This window comes from Hypomesus transpacificus, chromosome 12 (genome assembly GCF_021917145.1).
Source record: "Hypomesus transpacificus isolate Combined female chromosome 12, fHypTra1, whole genome shotgun sequence".
In the NCBI taxonomy this organism is placed as follows: domain Eukaryota; kingdom Metazoa; phylum Chordata; class Actinopteri; order Osmeriformes; family Osmeridae; genus Hypomesus; species Hypomesus transpacificus.
In genome coordinates this window covers 3,908,106-3,921,041 of record NC_061071.1, presented here as the reverse complement: position 1 = coordinate 3,921,041, position 12,936 = coordinate 3,908,106, and the positions used below count along the sequence as shown (strand labels likewise).

Below are 12,936 nucleotides of genomic sequence, written 5' to 3'. Positions count from 1 at the left end.
GGGGTCGGGGGGTTGCTGAGGGTAAGGCTGTTTTAATTTCGCCTCCTCCAGCCTCACTGCATTATTGTTTTAGAAGACCCAGCTCACTGCACGAGCGTGGTGATGGTCACAATGATGACGATGGCTATTACGGGGATTATAATGATGGCAATGACAATGAGGATGACAATGATAATGATGATGATCCAATAATAAAAACTGAAATACATGGAGTCACATTGTGTCCCTTCCCCTCCTTCCCTCCCTCCCTCCTCCCTCCCCCCCCTCTTTCTCAGGGGATGATGTACCTGGAGGAGAGGAGGTTGGTCCACAGAGACCTGGCTGCCCGGAACGTGCTGGTCAAGTCCCCCAACCACATCAAGATCACTGACTTTGGCCTGCGTCGACCTGTTCCCCTTGCCCCCCCTGCTGGACGCAGACGAGAAGGAGTACAACGCAGACGGGGGAAAGGTCGGAGTCCCAGAACGCCTGTGTGTGTGTATGTGTGTGTGTGTGAGACAGAGAGACAGAGAGACAGAGAGACAGAGAGACAGAGAGAGGGAGGGAGGGAGGGAGAGAGGGAGAGAGGGAGGGGGAGAGAGGGGGAGAGGGGGGAGAGGGGGGGAGAGTATGTTTAAGTCTGGGTGTCAGTGGAGAAGGAAGAAGGAGTTAGGGGATTGTTTGGGTGTGAGTCTGCATGTATGTGTGAGTCAAAGCTTGTGTGTCCGTGTGTGTGTGTCCGTGTCTGGACTTGACATACCCCAGGTTGTGTGTTTCTCTGGGCGGGGTGTTTGTGAGCATCAAGCTAATCAGAGACACCCATCCCTCTGTGGAGGTCAAGATAATAAAGCAACATTTCAAGCCGAGGCGTTTCATCTCTCCTCTCCCGGCCGTCTCTCTCCCCTAGGAGGAGAGGAGTGACAGGCTCTCTGACACCCACCAGGCTGGCTGGCTAATAGAGCACTGATATTGCAGCTAGGGGAGAGGGTAATTGCTTGGCTCCATGTATCTACGGGTGAAAATTGTGTCCTACAGTCCAGAAGGAAATCATACTATTTGCTATAAGGGCAGTCCTAGTGGTCCTGTTTCTATGGCTGTCAACCCGGAGCCTTTGCTTGATTGCTTTGTGATGGTGATAAAATGTTGTTATTAAGGTTTTTAACGATTGGCCAGAAGTATGTGTTGCAAAGACTAGACATGAAATGCAGGTTGAATTTACCTGTAGATATAGGCTGGTCGATCCTGACTACTGTACTAGCTCACAATCATAATTCCAATCTAATTTTGATTCTAGAAGAAACTGAAGTCGAATATTGTGTACCCTACAGGACTTCAAAACAAGCATAGGGTGAATGATTTTGAACTCTCTCTCGCTCTGTCTTCATTTGTATTTGTTTCCACACATTTGTTTCCATCTCTCTCTCTCTCTCTCTCTCTCTCTCTCTCTCTCTCTCTCTCTCTCTCTCTCTCTCTCTCTCTCTCTCTCTCTCTCTCTCTCTCTCTCTCTCCCTCTCTCCGCCATGCAGATGCCCATCAAGTGGATGGCGCTGGAGTGCATCCACTACAGGAAGTTCACCCACCAGAGTGATGTGTGGAGCTACGGTACGCGGGGCACGCCGGTGACCTCACACACATCCGGGCTGAGACGGCGCTCGTTATGCAAATGTTCACCTTCAGCCTTGGGCCAACGGGAGAAAATGACCAGACATCCTGTTTCCTGTGCCTCTCTCTCCTCTCCTCTCCTCTCCTCTCATCCCTCCTCCCCATACTCTCACCCACGCTATCTCTCTCACTCCCCCCCTCCCCCCCGTCCTCCATCCAGGTGTGACTATCTGGGAGCTGATGACGTTCGGAGGGAAGCCGTACGACGGCATCCCCACGCGGGAGATCCCCGACATCCTGGAGAAGGGCGAGCGTCTCCCCCAGCCCCCCATCTGCACCATCGACGTGTACATGGTCATGGTCAAATGTACGTCGCCGTCTCCGACCGCGCCGGGCCACGGCAGCCGTGTGCATGGGGACTGAGGATGGGTGTGGGGTCACGCACTGTGTAAAGGAAGGGAGAGGAAGGGGCGGGGAGGGAGGGAGGGAGGGAGGGAGGGAGGGAGGGAGGGAGGGAGGGAGGGAGGGAGGGAGGGAGATGAATACGGACATCGATCCCTTGATGTTTCATATGTGCAGCAGTAGCTTCGCAGCGGACTGCTCTGTGATGTGGAGTGACTATGGCTCCCCAGAGAGCAGCCTAATCCCCTCACTCATATACCCACAATGCAGTGCAGCTGTCCTCCCATCCTGACAGCTCCAGGCCCTCTGCCCTCCCCCTTGTCACATGTCTGGGCACGCAGGCACGCACACACAACGCGTGCACAGACACGCACAAAGACACACACACAGTCTTACTCTCTCGCACACATTCATCCTCCCTCTTTCTCTGTATTCTCATATACACAATTGCATGAATAGCTCTTCAACCCTCTCTACAGCAGATTGAGGGAGAGATGGAATTAGCCATGAGGTCATGCATGGAGGCAGGCTCGGGGTGGGGGTGGGAGGGGGCAGCTCCATCAAAAGGCTTCTGGAAAGGTCTCATATTAGCAGCATTAATTCTAATTACATGTTGACTGTGAGCTGTTGTTTGTGATTTGATTCGCTGTAACATCCATGCCCCTGTGAATAGTGGAATATTGATGGAGATGAAATGATATTTGATTGCTCGAGTAATTGCCGCTCATTTAGATAATGCGTTTCCGTGTGCAGTTGGAGGGGCCGTTTATTGTGAGGATGGGAGGGGAGAGAGCGATGGGGGTAGTGGGGAGGGGCGGGGGGGGTCACCAGGTGCAGGGGGGGGAGCAGAGCTGATTGGAGAACAAGAAAACTCATTAAGAACTCGTTCCGCAACACGTTCCGTTCAAGAGTCATGCAGGAAGTCAGCTTTCTTGCTGTCATGCTTTCTCAAGTCAGACCCTGTCTGGGAGTTGTAGTTTATTGAATTACTGTCCGAGGCAGTTGTCTCTGTGTCAGAACCACACGCTCGGACTGATTGTCTGTGTGTGAGAGTTTAGCATCAACAGCATTACAAACAAAAAGTTATACTTTTGTTGCCTCACTCAACAAGAACACAAAATGCAAGTAGAATGAATGAAGGTCACACAAAACAGGAATCATTTGATGCAGTCAAATTCCAATTCTCCAAACAGCCGGATTGTCCCTTGAACGTGCTCCTGTCTCTCCCTGGTGTGTGTCTGTCAGGCTGGATGATTGACGCAGACAGCAGACCAAAGTTTAAGGAGCTGGCTGCTGAGTTCTGCAGGATGGCCCGGGACCCCCAGCGCTACCTCGTCATCCAGGTGAGCAGACCACAGCTCTCTCCACACACTGGATCATCACACACTCCTCATAGTCCTTTCAGTCGGGAGCACATATTGAGATCCCTGCTTGTTTTTGCAGAACCAAAATCGTGTGTTGTAATTGTAGGGTTAGCCCCCCCAAAAAAGCATGTATGTTTCTGGAGTTGAGCAAACAAAGCTATTCAATGTCGGAGACTCTCTTTTGAGTGACCACAGTGTTTCACCCGTGCGTGGAGTGAGAATTGTCCATCAGTGTGTGTATGTGTGTGTCTTGCAGGGGGATGACCGCATGAAGCTTCCCAGCCCCAACGACAGTAAGTTCTTCCAGAGCCTTCTGGAGGAAGAGGATCTGGAGGACTTCATGGATGCTGAGGAGTACCTCGTCCCCCGTGCCTTCAACATGCCCCCTCCCTCCTACTCCACCCGGCCCCGAGTCGACTCCAACAGGGTAAGACACACACACACGCACTCGTACTCACACGCATATGCGCACGCACACATGCACATACGCAGACACGCACAAATCACTAATAATACTGAGCCACCTACGTGCACACAGTTATAAATACAAAAAGTACAAAGACACACACACACATACATGCAAAGACAAATGCAAAGACACAAACACACAGGCACATGATGTAACTCATTTATTTAGCGTCTAATTATTACTGTCCATAAACTCACCAAATTGCTAATAGAAATACGTGCAGAAAACGCACATAGGAGCATACATGCTCATATTGGACTAGCAGCACAGTGGCTGTGAAGGAATGAGTCTGTAATAATGTAACACAGTTATTATCCATTCTTATTAGAGTACAACTATGTGTAGGTGTAGAAGTAGTTCTCTGTGCTACAATTTACTCAGCAGCGACTACATTGTACTTGATTGCCTCTCTGATTCTGTTTCGTAAGAGTGCCTAATCATTTTAAGCCACCTTCCATCGGATTTCCATTTGTCCTGTAGCCCACTGGCAATAGTCCTTGCTAATGGGCCCACCTCCATATTGTATGTATCCCAGCATGTCTCATTGAGACCTGGGCTCTTTATTCACCCGCTCCCCAGGCCCCAGGTTTCATTACCTGGGCCTCACCATGCAAATAGCAGCGGCTCCACTAATGCGCCGCTGCCGTTTGCTCAGAGACAATGAGTTTGAGTCTGAGACTATTTACTCTGCTCGCCATCTGCCCATGCCACCGCATGTCTTAGTTACCCCTGCCTTGGAGGTGCCCGCTGTGCCAGCCTCCTCATCCTTCCCCTCAGTTCTGGGAGAGCTCAACCCTCTCTCCTATTCTCCGACGCGATGCCGTCAAACAAGACCACGGCACTGGAAAGACCAAAACTGCCCCCCAAAACACTGCAAGAGCGGAGCTGTTGGTTTGATGTAGCTGATTGTCAGCTAGCTAGCTCTCGGCTCTCTCTGTCTAATTTGGAGTGACTCGCTCTCCTGATTGTACCTCAGAGGTTGAGAGGATAATGGGAGCCTTTGAAGAGGCGATGAATCGAAAGGTTGGGTTGGAGGAGGGGTGCAGTTGATTGCAGGGCCAATGAAGGGAGTGGGCAGAGAGAGAGAGAGAGAGAGAGACATAGAGAGAGAGACATAGAGAGAGAGACATAGAGAGAGAGACATAGAGAGAGAGACATAGAGAGAGACATAGAGAGAGAGATGAAGAGAAAGATGTTGATTTTCCCCTAGGCAGTTTTTCTGTTGTGTTTAGAGCTGCTGATCTTGTTTGCTTGTAGCTCCACGATTAGAGGCTAATATTAGCAGTAGCACAATGCAGACTAGGGAATCACCTCCGTTGCAGTGCTCTGCAGTCCAGGCTCAAATAGCTAGGGGCTAGCCGTGAGAGTAGCAGTGTTTTCCCCTCAAAGTTCTGCCCTCGCTTCCGATGTCATGTTTGTATTTGTTGTTGTTTTGCCAAGGTTGAAGTGTTGGATTTCAAACTTTGCTGCACTGCCCTCCAAACCGTCAGGTCTGATGACTACCTTCCGCCGAAACTCTCTGGATGAACTCTTACCTTGGCTTTTGAGTCATATTCAATCAATGTTTTTCTTCTTTTTTGTCTCCCATCCAGTCAACAAACATTAGGCAGAGTTGTTGTATATACCGAATGGATAATACAATTACATTTTGGTCTGTGTTTAAAGTAGTCTCTTCTTTTCCTGTTTAAATGACTTCCTCCCTCCCCACCTCAGAACCAGTTTGGCTACCGGGACAGGGGTCCAGCCCCTGATGAGGGCTCAGCAGCGGGGGCCCCCCCTGGCTGCATGTCCCAGGAGGTCCTCCCTGGCTCTCAGGGGCCGGCCCCAGAGGACCAGCGCTGCAACGGGACCCTCCATAAGAGCAAGAGCCTGGGCCGGGCTGGAGACGACACCAGCGGGCAGCGCTACAGCGCCGACCCCACCGGCTTCCTGGGCGAGCGGGGGTCGAGAGGGGACACGGACGAGGACGGCTACATGACCCCCATGAAGGACAAGGCTTCCTCAGGTACCAAGGGGCTCCACACCGCTGGCCCTAACGGCTTATCGGCCATCTTGTCTACCGACAATGATCTGAAGGACACATAAACAACATTCTTATTATCTAATCTTTGAAGATCTACTAACAATACCACTGAATTCAATATCCCACGGATCCAGATTGGCCTTTCACAGTAGTCTGACCAATCATCTTCAAATCCCAAATCTGTAGTTGTCCTTTCTGGAGTGCTTTACACACCAACTCTGAGTATTGACACACACACACACGACCCTATGCCTGTTATTGCTACAGAAATGCTCTCTATCTTTGATCATATTTCACACTATCTGTCTCATGCTATATTGTCTACTTTGATTTCTTGCGATGGAAATAAAGCAAAGCCCAGAGCAAGAAACATCTGATACAATGTCAAGGTCTGGAGGAGCTGAGGAATCGATCCGTTTTGTAGCCCTGCTATTAAAGCACTTGGCAGCGTGGTGGTTGGCTGCTGCAAGTGTGCTCTTGGTTCTTCTTCAGCTTTCAGAGTGCTCTGACTGCCAGAAAAGCTGGCAAGGTTCCCTCTAGGGTTCTGAACACTTATTATTTCAATGCTTACCATTCTTTAGTGAATTGTGTTTGTTTTTTTCTGATGATTGTTTCTGGCCTACTATTTCTTTCTCTCTTTTTCCTCCTTTCCCTCCCTGCCCCTTTCTTTGTTCTCTGTCTCTATCTGTCTTTCCTTCTCTCCATTATAGAGTACCTGAATCCGATAGAGGAAAATCCGTTTGTGTCACGGCGCAAAAATGGCGAGGTTCACGCCCTGGACAACCCAGGCTACCACAGCACCCCCAACAGCCAGCCCAAGGGGGAAGACGAGTACATCAACGAGCCCCTGTACCTCAACACCTTCCACAGCCCTGCAGACCAGGGTCTGGAGGTCCTGAGAAAGAACGGCCTGCCCCTCCCTTCACACTCCTTAGCTCCCGCCACTGCCACTGCCACCCACCTCCCCCTCACCATCCAAACCAGCCTCCCTCACTACCCCCTGCCCTCCGCCCAGCCCTCCCCCTCAGGCCTGTCCTGCCACCACCCCCCTGCTCACACACTCCATGCGCACCACAGTGTCAAACTTGGCAACCCGACTCAGCCTGGAACAGCCAGCCAGAGTGCCCCACACCCGGGGAGCCAGGGCCACCAGGCCCAGCCAGGCTCCACTGCACAGGCCTGCCACCCTGCCAAGCAGGGCCCCGCTTCCACATCGGCCCCTGCGGGCCACAACAGTGTCCCAGCCTACCATGGGCTCACCACCCACCCAGGCAGCATGCTCAAGCACGGCGCCGCCCAGACAAGTGGCAAAGCGGCCGGCAAGAAGCTGAAGGTGACCTTTGACAATCCTGAGTACTGGCAGCACAGTTTGCCCCCCAAGCCGTCCAGCCAGCAGAGCACGGAACCTGCCGGCGCTCAGGCGGCCAACGCCAAGCTCTTCTACAAACAAAACGGCCGCATCCGCCCGGCAGTGGCCGAGAACCCCGAGTACCTGTCTGAGTTCTCCCTCAAACCTGGCACTGTTTTACCCCCTCCACCATACCGCCAGCGGAACACTGTGGTATAGAACCCAACGTTCCCCTCAACATTTCCCAGACCAGACAGGCTCCTCACCAACTCCTCCCATCGCCCTCTCCGGACCGTCTCAGCCCCTCCGAGAGAGGATCGTCCATTCCTCTAACAGCCAAGTGAGCCCCCCCCCCTTCCCCCACCCACATCCCATCTCCCACCTGGGACGTCAACCTCACCTGGGGGGAGGGTCTTGGTGTCCTGGCCCAGCCCCCTTTACGCTCTGCTCCGTAGCTCCAGTCTCTGTCCTGGACCTGGTACAATACAGACTGCAGATAGAGACCAGTGCTAGCCACGCTGGCGGCTAAGAGTGTATAGAAGGTGAACTCACTGTGGTGGGATGTGCAGCAGCTATAAGAGGAGCCAGACAATGTGGACGTCTGAAGGAGCAGGCCGTACACATCTCAGCTGGCACAGATGTGGTCTCCGGACAATACGATGGAACCACACTGGAAGGGAACATGGGTGAAATGGAGGCTGACGACTGTATCTACAAACAAACACTCAAACACACAATCACAGTTTAGGCTGTAGTTAATCACATGACTGTTGGAACCAATGAGGTACGGAGATATGAACGTCATTCACATTGAAAAAACTTGTGTGAATTGTTGTAGAAAATCATGACTTCAGTATCACTCATGTCATGTTTAAAAGCAACTTAAATGGCGGTGACCAAGCCTCAAAAAAAGCTTCTTTAATTCCCACAAGTAGTGAAGTGAATGTTCACAAGCCACTACATGTCATTCTAAACCTGTGCCAACCAAGTAGGGCGACTACTCTTGTATTCTATCCTTCTTTACTTAGCTTACTTGATTTATGCTGACTTGAAAACTCTTACTGAAAGAGAAATGTCTCTATTCATGTATAGAGGCTATCACACTGGAACAAAAACACTGGCACTTCAGTCAGAAGATGTTATACTCGTAGCGCGGATCCAGCAGCACATTGACAGGAAGTCAACAGGAAGTAATGCAGATTGTGACCTTACATGGAAACTTGCATTAGTGAGGACAGTTTGCCAGGCAAAAGGGAGGATAATTAGGAGTTCTGCAGCAGGATTATATGGAGTCTGTGACTGCTCCACATGATGGCCTGGATTATGACCAGACCAAGCGGCGGGATGGAGGAAGGATAAAGAGAGAAAGAGCGAGGGAAAGGAGGAGGAGGGAGGGCAGACGAACAGGAGGTGCGGTGGAGGTGAAGTGTCCTAACGAAGACCTGGAGGAATGCACCAGACAGCACCAGCAGACCACAGGCAGAGAAAGAGAGAGAGAGAGGGAGAGAGGGAGGGAGGTAGAGACAGAGCAGGAGAGGACAGCTGCTCCACAGGGGCAGCCAGAGAGCAGCAGAGGTGGAAGCTGGAGTAAATGCAGAGCTCCTGCGAGGCCAGTTGGCCATGGATGCGGTCCTGAACTCCATGAGGCTGTGCTGTCATGTCAGGGGGGCTCCTTACTCCTCTCTCCCAACTCACCTCTGCAGCTAGAGGATTCACCACTTCTCAGAGAACACTCCAAACGATCGCGATCTGTTAGAAGGGAGTTCTTTTCTCCAAAACAGACACAGGCGATGACGGAACGCGTAGAAATGCCGGTTATTGATAGCAGTTTCAAAAAAATTATAAATGAGCAGTGATGCGTCTGTCAATAAGAGAACAGTTGCCTCCATTTAGATCTAGGCACATGCACGTTGGAATGTGTACCTCTGGCTGTGCCTGCCTGTGTGTACTAACAGTGCTGACAGTTTATTGCTGCTAAAGAAGAAGGCTCTTGGGGAGAACATACTCTTTTGAGGGGCTGGATGGTTTTTACAGCACTGATTGTTGCTTTCATATGGAGTACATTTGTTTGTTGACCATTTTTCTTCCTCAGAGTTGATCCCAGGTGAGCATGGTAGGGGAAGCCATCTATTCATCAAACTTGCGGGCGCAGGCTGACTCACGTCTGTCATTGATTTTGTGTGAGCTGCCAGTATTTGTTTGTTTTACCCCATGGAGGGCACTATGATCAAAGTAGTGGGTCAGAAAAACAATTCTGCTTCTTTTTTTTCTTATTTTCAACAAAAATCACCACAATGTGACTATTTTGGATTATATGTGGTCGATTCCAACAAGATTGAGATGTAGAAAGAATATCAGGAATTGGATATTACCATTACTGAGGTAAACAAGGCAAAGGGTGAAGGCTACATTGACTGAGTCATCTCATTTGTGTGAGTTTGTGGCTCCGAGCTCTATGTTTTTGCCTTTTCGATAATGACAGGATTATCATGTGAGGATGCATTGCTTTTTCCTAGTTCATAGAACTGGAGACCACAGCTTCTTCCAGTGCCATATATTAACCCAGTTTCTGAGTTTGTTTATAGATGGACGGAAAAGAAAGATCCTCAATGCAGATTGTAGAAGGCTTAAGGACAGATGAAGACCGTCAGGGTTCTAGAACAGTGAGAGTCTTGGTCCACACATTGTGGCTGCCATTCAGGTTCAAAAGAGCAGCATTGACAATTCAGTACAATTAACTCACTTACTTTGAGCACACTGTGGTTAGTTTTGAGTTCCAGGGCCTAGGCAAGGTCAGGGCCCAGTTTTGTGCAGGGCTCAAATTCTGAGGTAAATGCTGTAGCTGTTTTGTAAAGCAACTAAATTCCCGACCGCAGCAACAGTTTATCAATCCAACCACTTCAACAGTTTGGAGTACCACACACATTGTTCACTGTACTTGAAGTACTATGAAACCATCATGCATGATACCTCAAGTGTGTCCTTGTTCAAAACCATTTATAAGCAATTTGTTGAAACTGTTTTATGTTCTGAGCAAGGGAAAAGCAAGGGGGGAAAGGGGTAAACATAGAAACAAGGAATTCAAATCAGTAGCACAAGCTGTAATGGCCAAGTAATGAAGGGGGAACTGGTAAGGTAGAACTCCAAACAAAATATTTAGTCACTGACACTTTCCTGTCAGCAGAAGAACATAGGAGGCAACAGACAGTAGTTACCCAGAATCTTTTTATCAGTATTTATGTATTTCATTTTTTATAAATATTTTTTGGGGGTATTTTCTTCTTTATTCATTTTGACAGACAGGAAAAGCAACAAGAGAGAGGGGATGATGCCGGTGTACATACTGTGTGCAGGAAATCACCCAGGCTGGAATCGAACCCGGGCCCCTGTTGGAAGGCCTTAGCTGTTAGCGGTACACGTTCTTTCCGGAAAGCCACCGGAGCAGCCCAGTTACTCAGTGTTTTAGTGTTCTCTCATAGTCATATTTATCATGGTCTGATTTTGTTTGTAAATCGTTTTTTTAAATATTGTAACATAATTGATAAGACTTGAAAATACTGTAAACATTTTTTTTCTTTCTGTACTGGTAAAACTTAATTTAACATGGAAGGACTTTTTTATGATGAAAACATTGCTTCATTTGCATCTTAATTGCACGAATTGTTGTACTTGAGTGGATTCATTCTTCTGGTAACATTGTGTTCAAATGATCAAACCAATATAATTGTACAGACATCTGGAATTTCCTCCAAATTTAGCCAACCAACTATGTTGAATGATAAAATGTGAATAGTATTTTTATAAAGCATTTTAACAGACACAGCCTGGTGAGTCTGTTCATTTAAAAGGATGCTTTGAATTTACATGGCATTCCTCTCCCACAATATTTCAGTTTAATGGTCCTCCGCACAGCTTCTCTCTCCCTCTCTATGTAACAGTACTTTCGTTAGTAAATATTGTTTTGAATTGTTCTTTCGGGGCTGTGACATGTACAAACTCTGGTTGGTGTCCCATGAATGAAGCCTCGCTATGTGACTTGTCCATGTCCTGTGCTGGTCTCAGAGCAGTTGGACACCCTTAGGACAGCTCACAGTGATGTGTTCCTGTTTCCCCTCCCAGACTGTCACATCTCATCTATCTCACTGGAATAAGAACACAACCTTCCTCTATCTCTCGATCTGTCTGTCTGTCTCTCTCTATCGGTCTCTCTGTCTATTTTGCTTTCTCTCCATCAGTCTCAAATCTCTATCTCTCTGTCTGTCTTTTTCTCCCTCTCTGTTTGTCTGCCTAAACTCAGTTATACCACCTTTACCTAGTATCAGCAGTGTGCCAGTGATCCATTAACGTTTGCTCTCTCTTTATTTTTTGTAATACCTTGTTGGTCTTGTCTAATGAAGGACTGTCCAAAGTGACAAAAACATGTATTATAACAGTAGTACAGTAAAACTCAACACCTTAATCTCTATGTGGCACTTTCTACCTACATGTATTCATCTGTGCATCATGACTCAGCTATAACTTATTTTTGAGTAATGAATTATTTGTTTTGCATGCTTCTATTATGTACTGTACAGTCAATGTAGTTTTGGCACTGTGGTAAGACAGAGTCAGATTCCTCGATCCAGAACAGTTACCCATCTTCTCCGTGACCCTGCCTTTGACCATGCTGGCTAATCTTATATCTCTTCACATCTTAAAGCTTTATATCATATAAACACTGTTCCTCATATTTGTTACATAAATCTGTCAAAGGTATATTTTTAATTTAATATAAATAAAGATTGATTCAATATTTTCCCTGTGGTGATGGTTCACTATTTTGCATGTTTGCAACTCAAATCTATCTTAACATGCACACTGAGTAAACTGTTTACACATGAACAGTTTAGTTTGAGGCATGAAAATATTCAATACTGTCATATGTATCACTTACATAAGAGGGTGTTTGTTGGTATGTGCAGGTGGATGTGTAATGTGTGTGATATGTGCGTGTATGTGTGTGAATGTTTTTATGTGAAGTGTGTGTATGTCTTTGTGTGTCCAGTGTGTGTGATCTGTGTGTGTGCATTTGGGTGTAGTTCAGCACAATACTGTCTGTACTTATGCTCTCAAATGCATTTTTACCTCTGAGTTTCATTGATCCATGTAACAAAAAAGTGCAAGCGATTGCAAAAATGTCACAATTGGTCTTTTTCTTTTTTCTCTTTTGTTTTTTGTTTTTCTCCCCTATCAAATGTTGAGAGTATAACCAAGTTACACGATGAAAAAATACAATTTCAAGAGTCTTACTTTGACCAGAGTTTTTTTCACTGAACATTCAGGAAGTTAAAATACTGAACTACTGCACCCTACCACACTTTGAGGCTCAAAAAGACTGCGAGATGAGGACCCAATCATCAAAGGGCCGCTGAGCTTCTCTAGCATTCTCCGTCTTTAAACCAAACGGGTTAATATTGTGGATGGAACATTTTGCTCTGATTTTCTCTGCCTCATCCTGTACTTAATCCACTGTTTACTGAACATTCCGTTATGTAAAATGGCCGAGGCACATCGTTTGCTATGCAGTGGTTTTTCAAACTGCACACTCCAAGGCTTTCATTTCAATCATAAATAATACAAAACTGTCCAATGGCAGAATAAGAGCTTTCTGAAGTAGCTCATATTAATACTAATAAGGCGATGGGGTGGTATATGTAAACACTGTTTCTGAAATGGAAGACTGCTTCTTAAAAATGCAGCAATATTTACT

At 47.6% G+C, this 12,936-nt stretch overlaps 1 protein-coding gene across 1 annotated transcript; it reads left to right on the top strand.

Annotated features, from left to right (window-relative positions):
- Positions 1 to 269: 269 nt before the first annotated feature.
- On the top strand, positions 270 to 11,954 carry LOC124474885 (receptor tyrosine-protein kinase erbB-4-like; the record flags this gene model as incomplete). The annotated part of the gene is given in 8 exon segments (XM_047031347.1): positions 270 to 404; positions 406 to 450; positions 1,506 to 1,581; positions 1,802 to 1,948; positions 3,229 to 3,326; positions 3,604 to 3,774; positions 5,530 to 5,821; positions 6,550 to 11,954. Coding segments are annotated over 8 exon segments (1,821 nt in total), but the record flags the coding sequence as incomplete, so codon positions are not given.
- Positions 11,955 to 12,936: the final 982 nt, after the last annotated feature.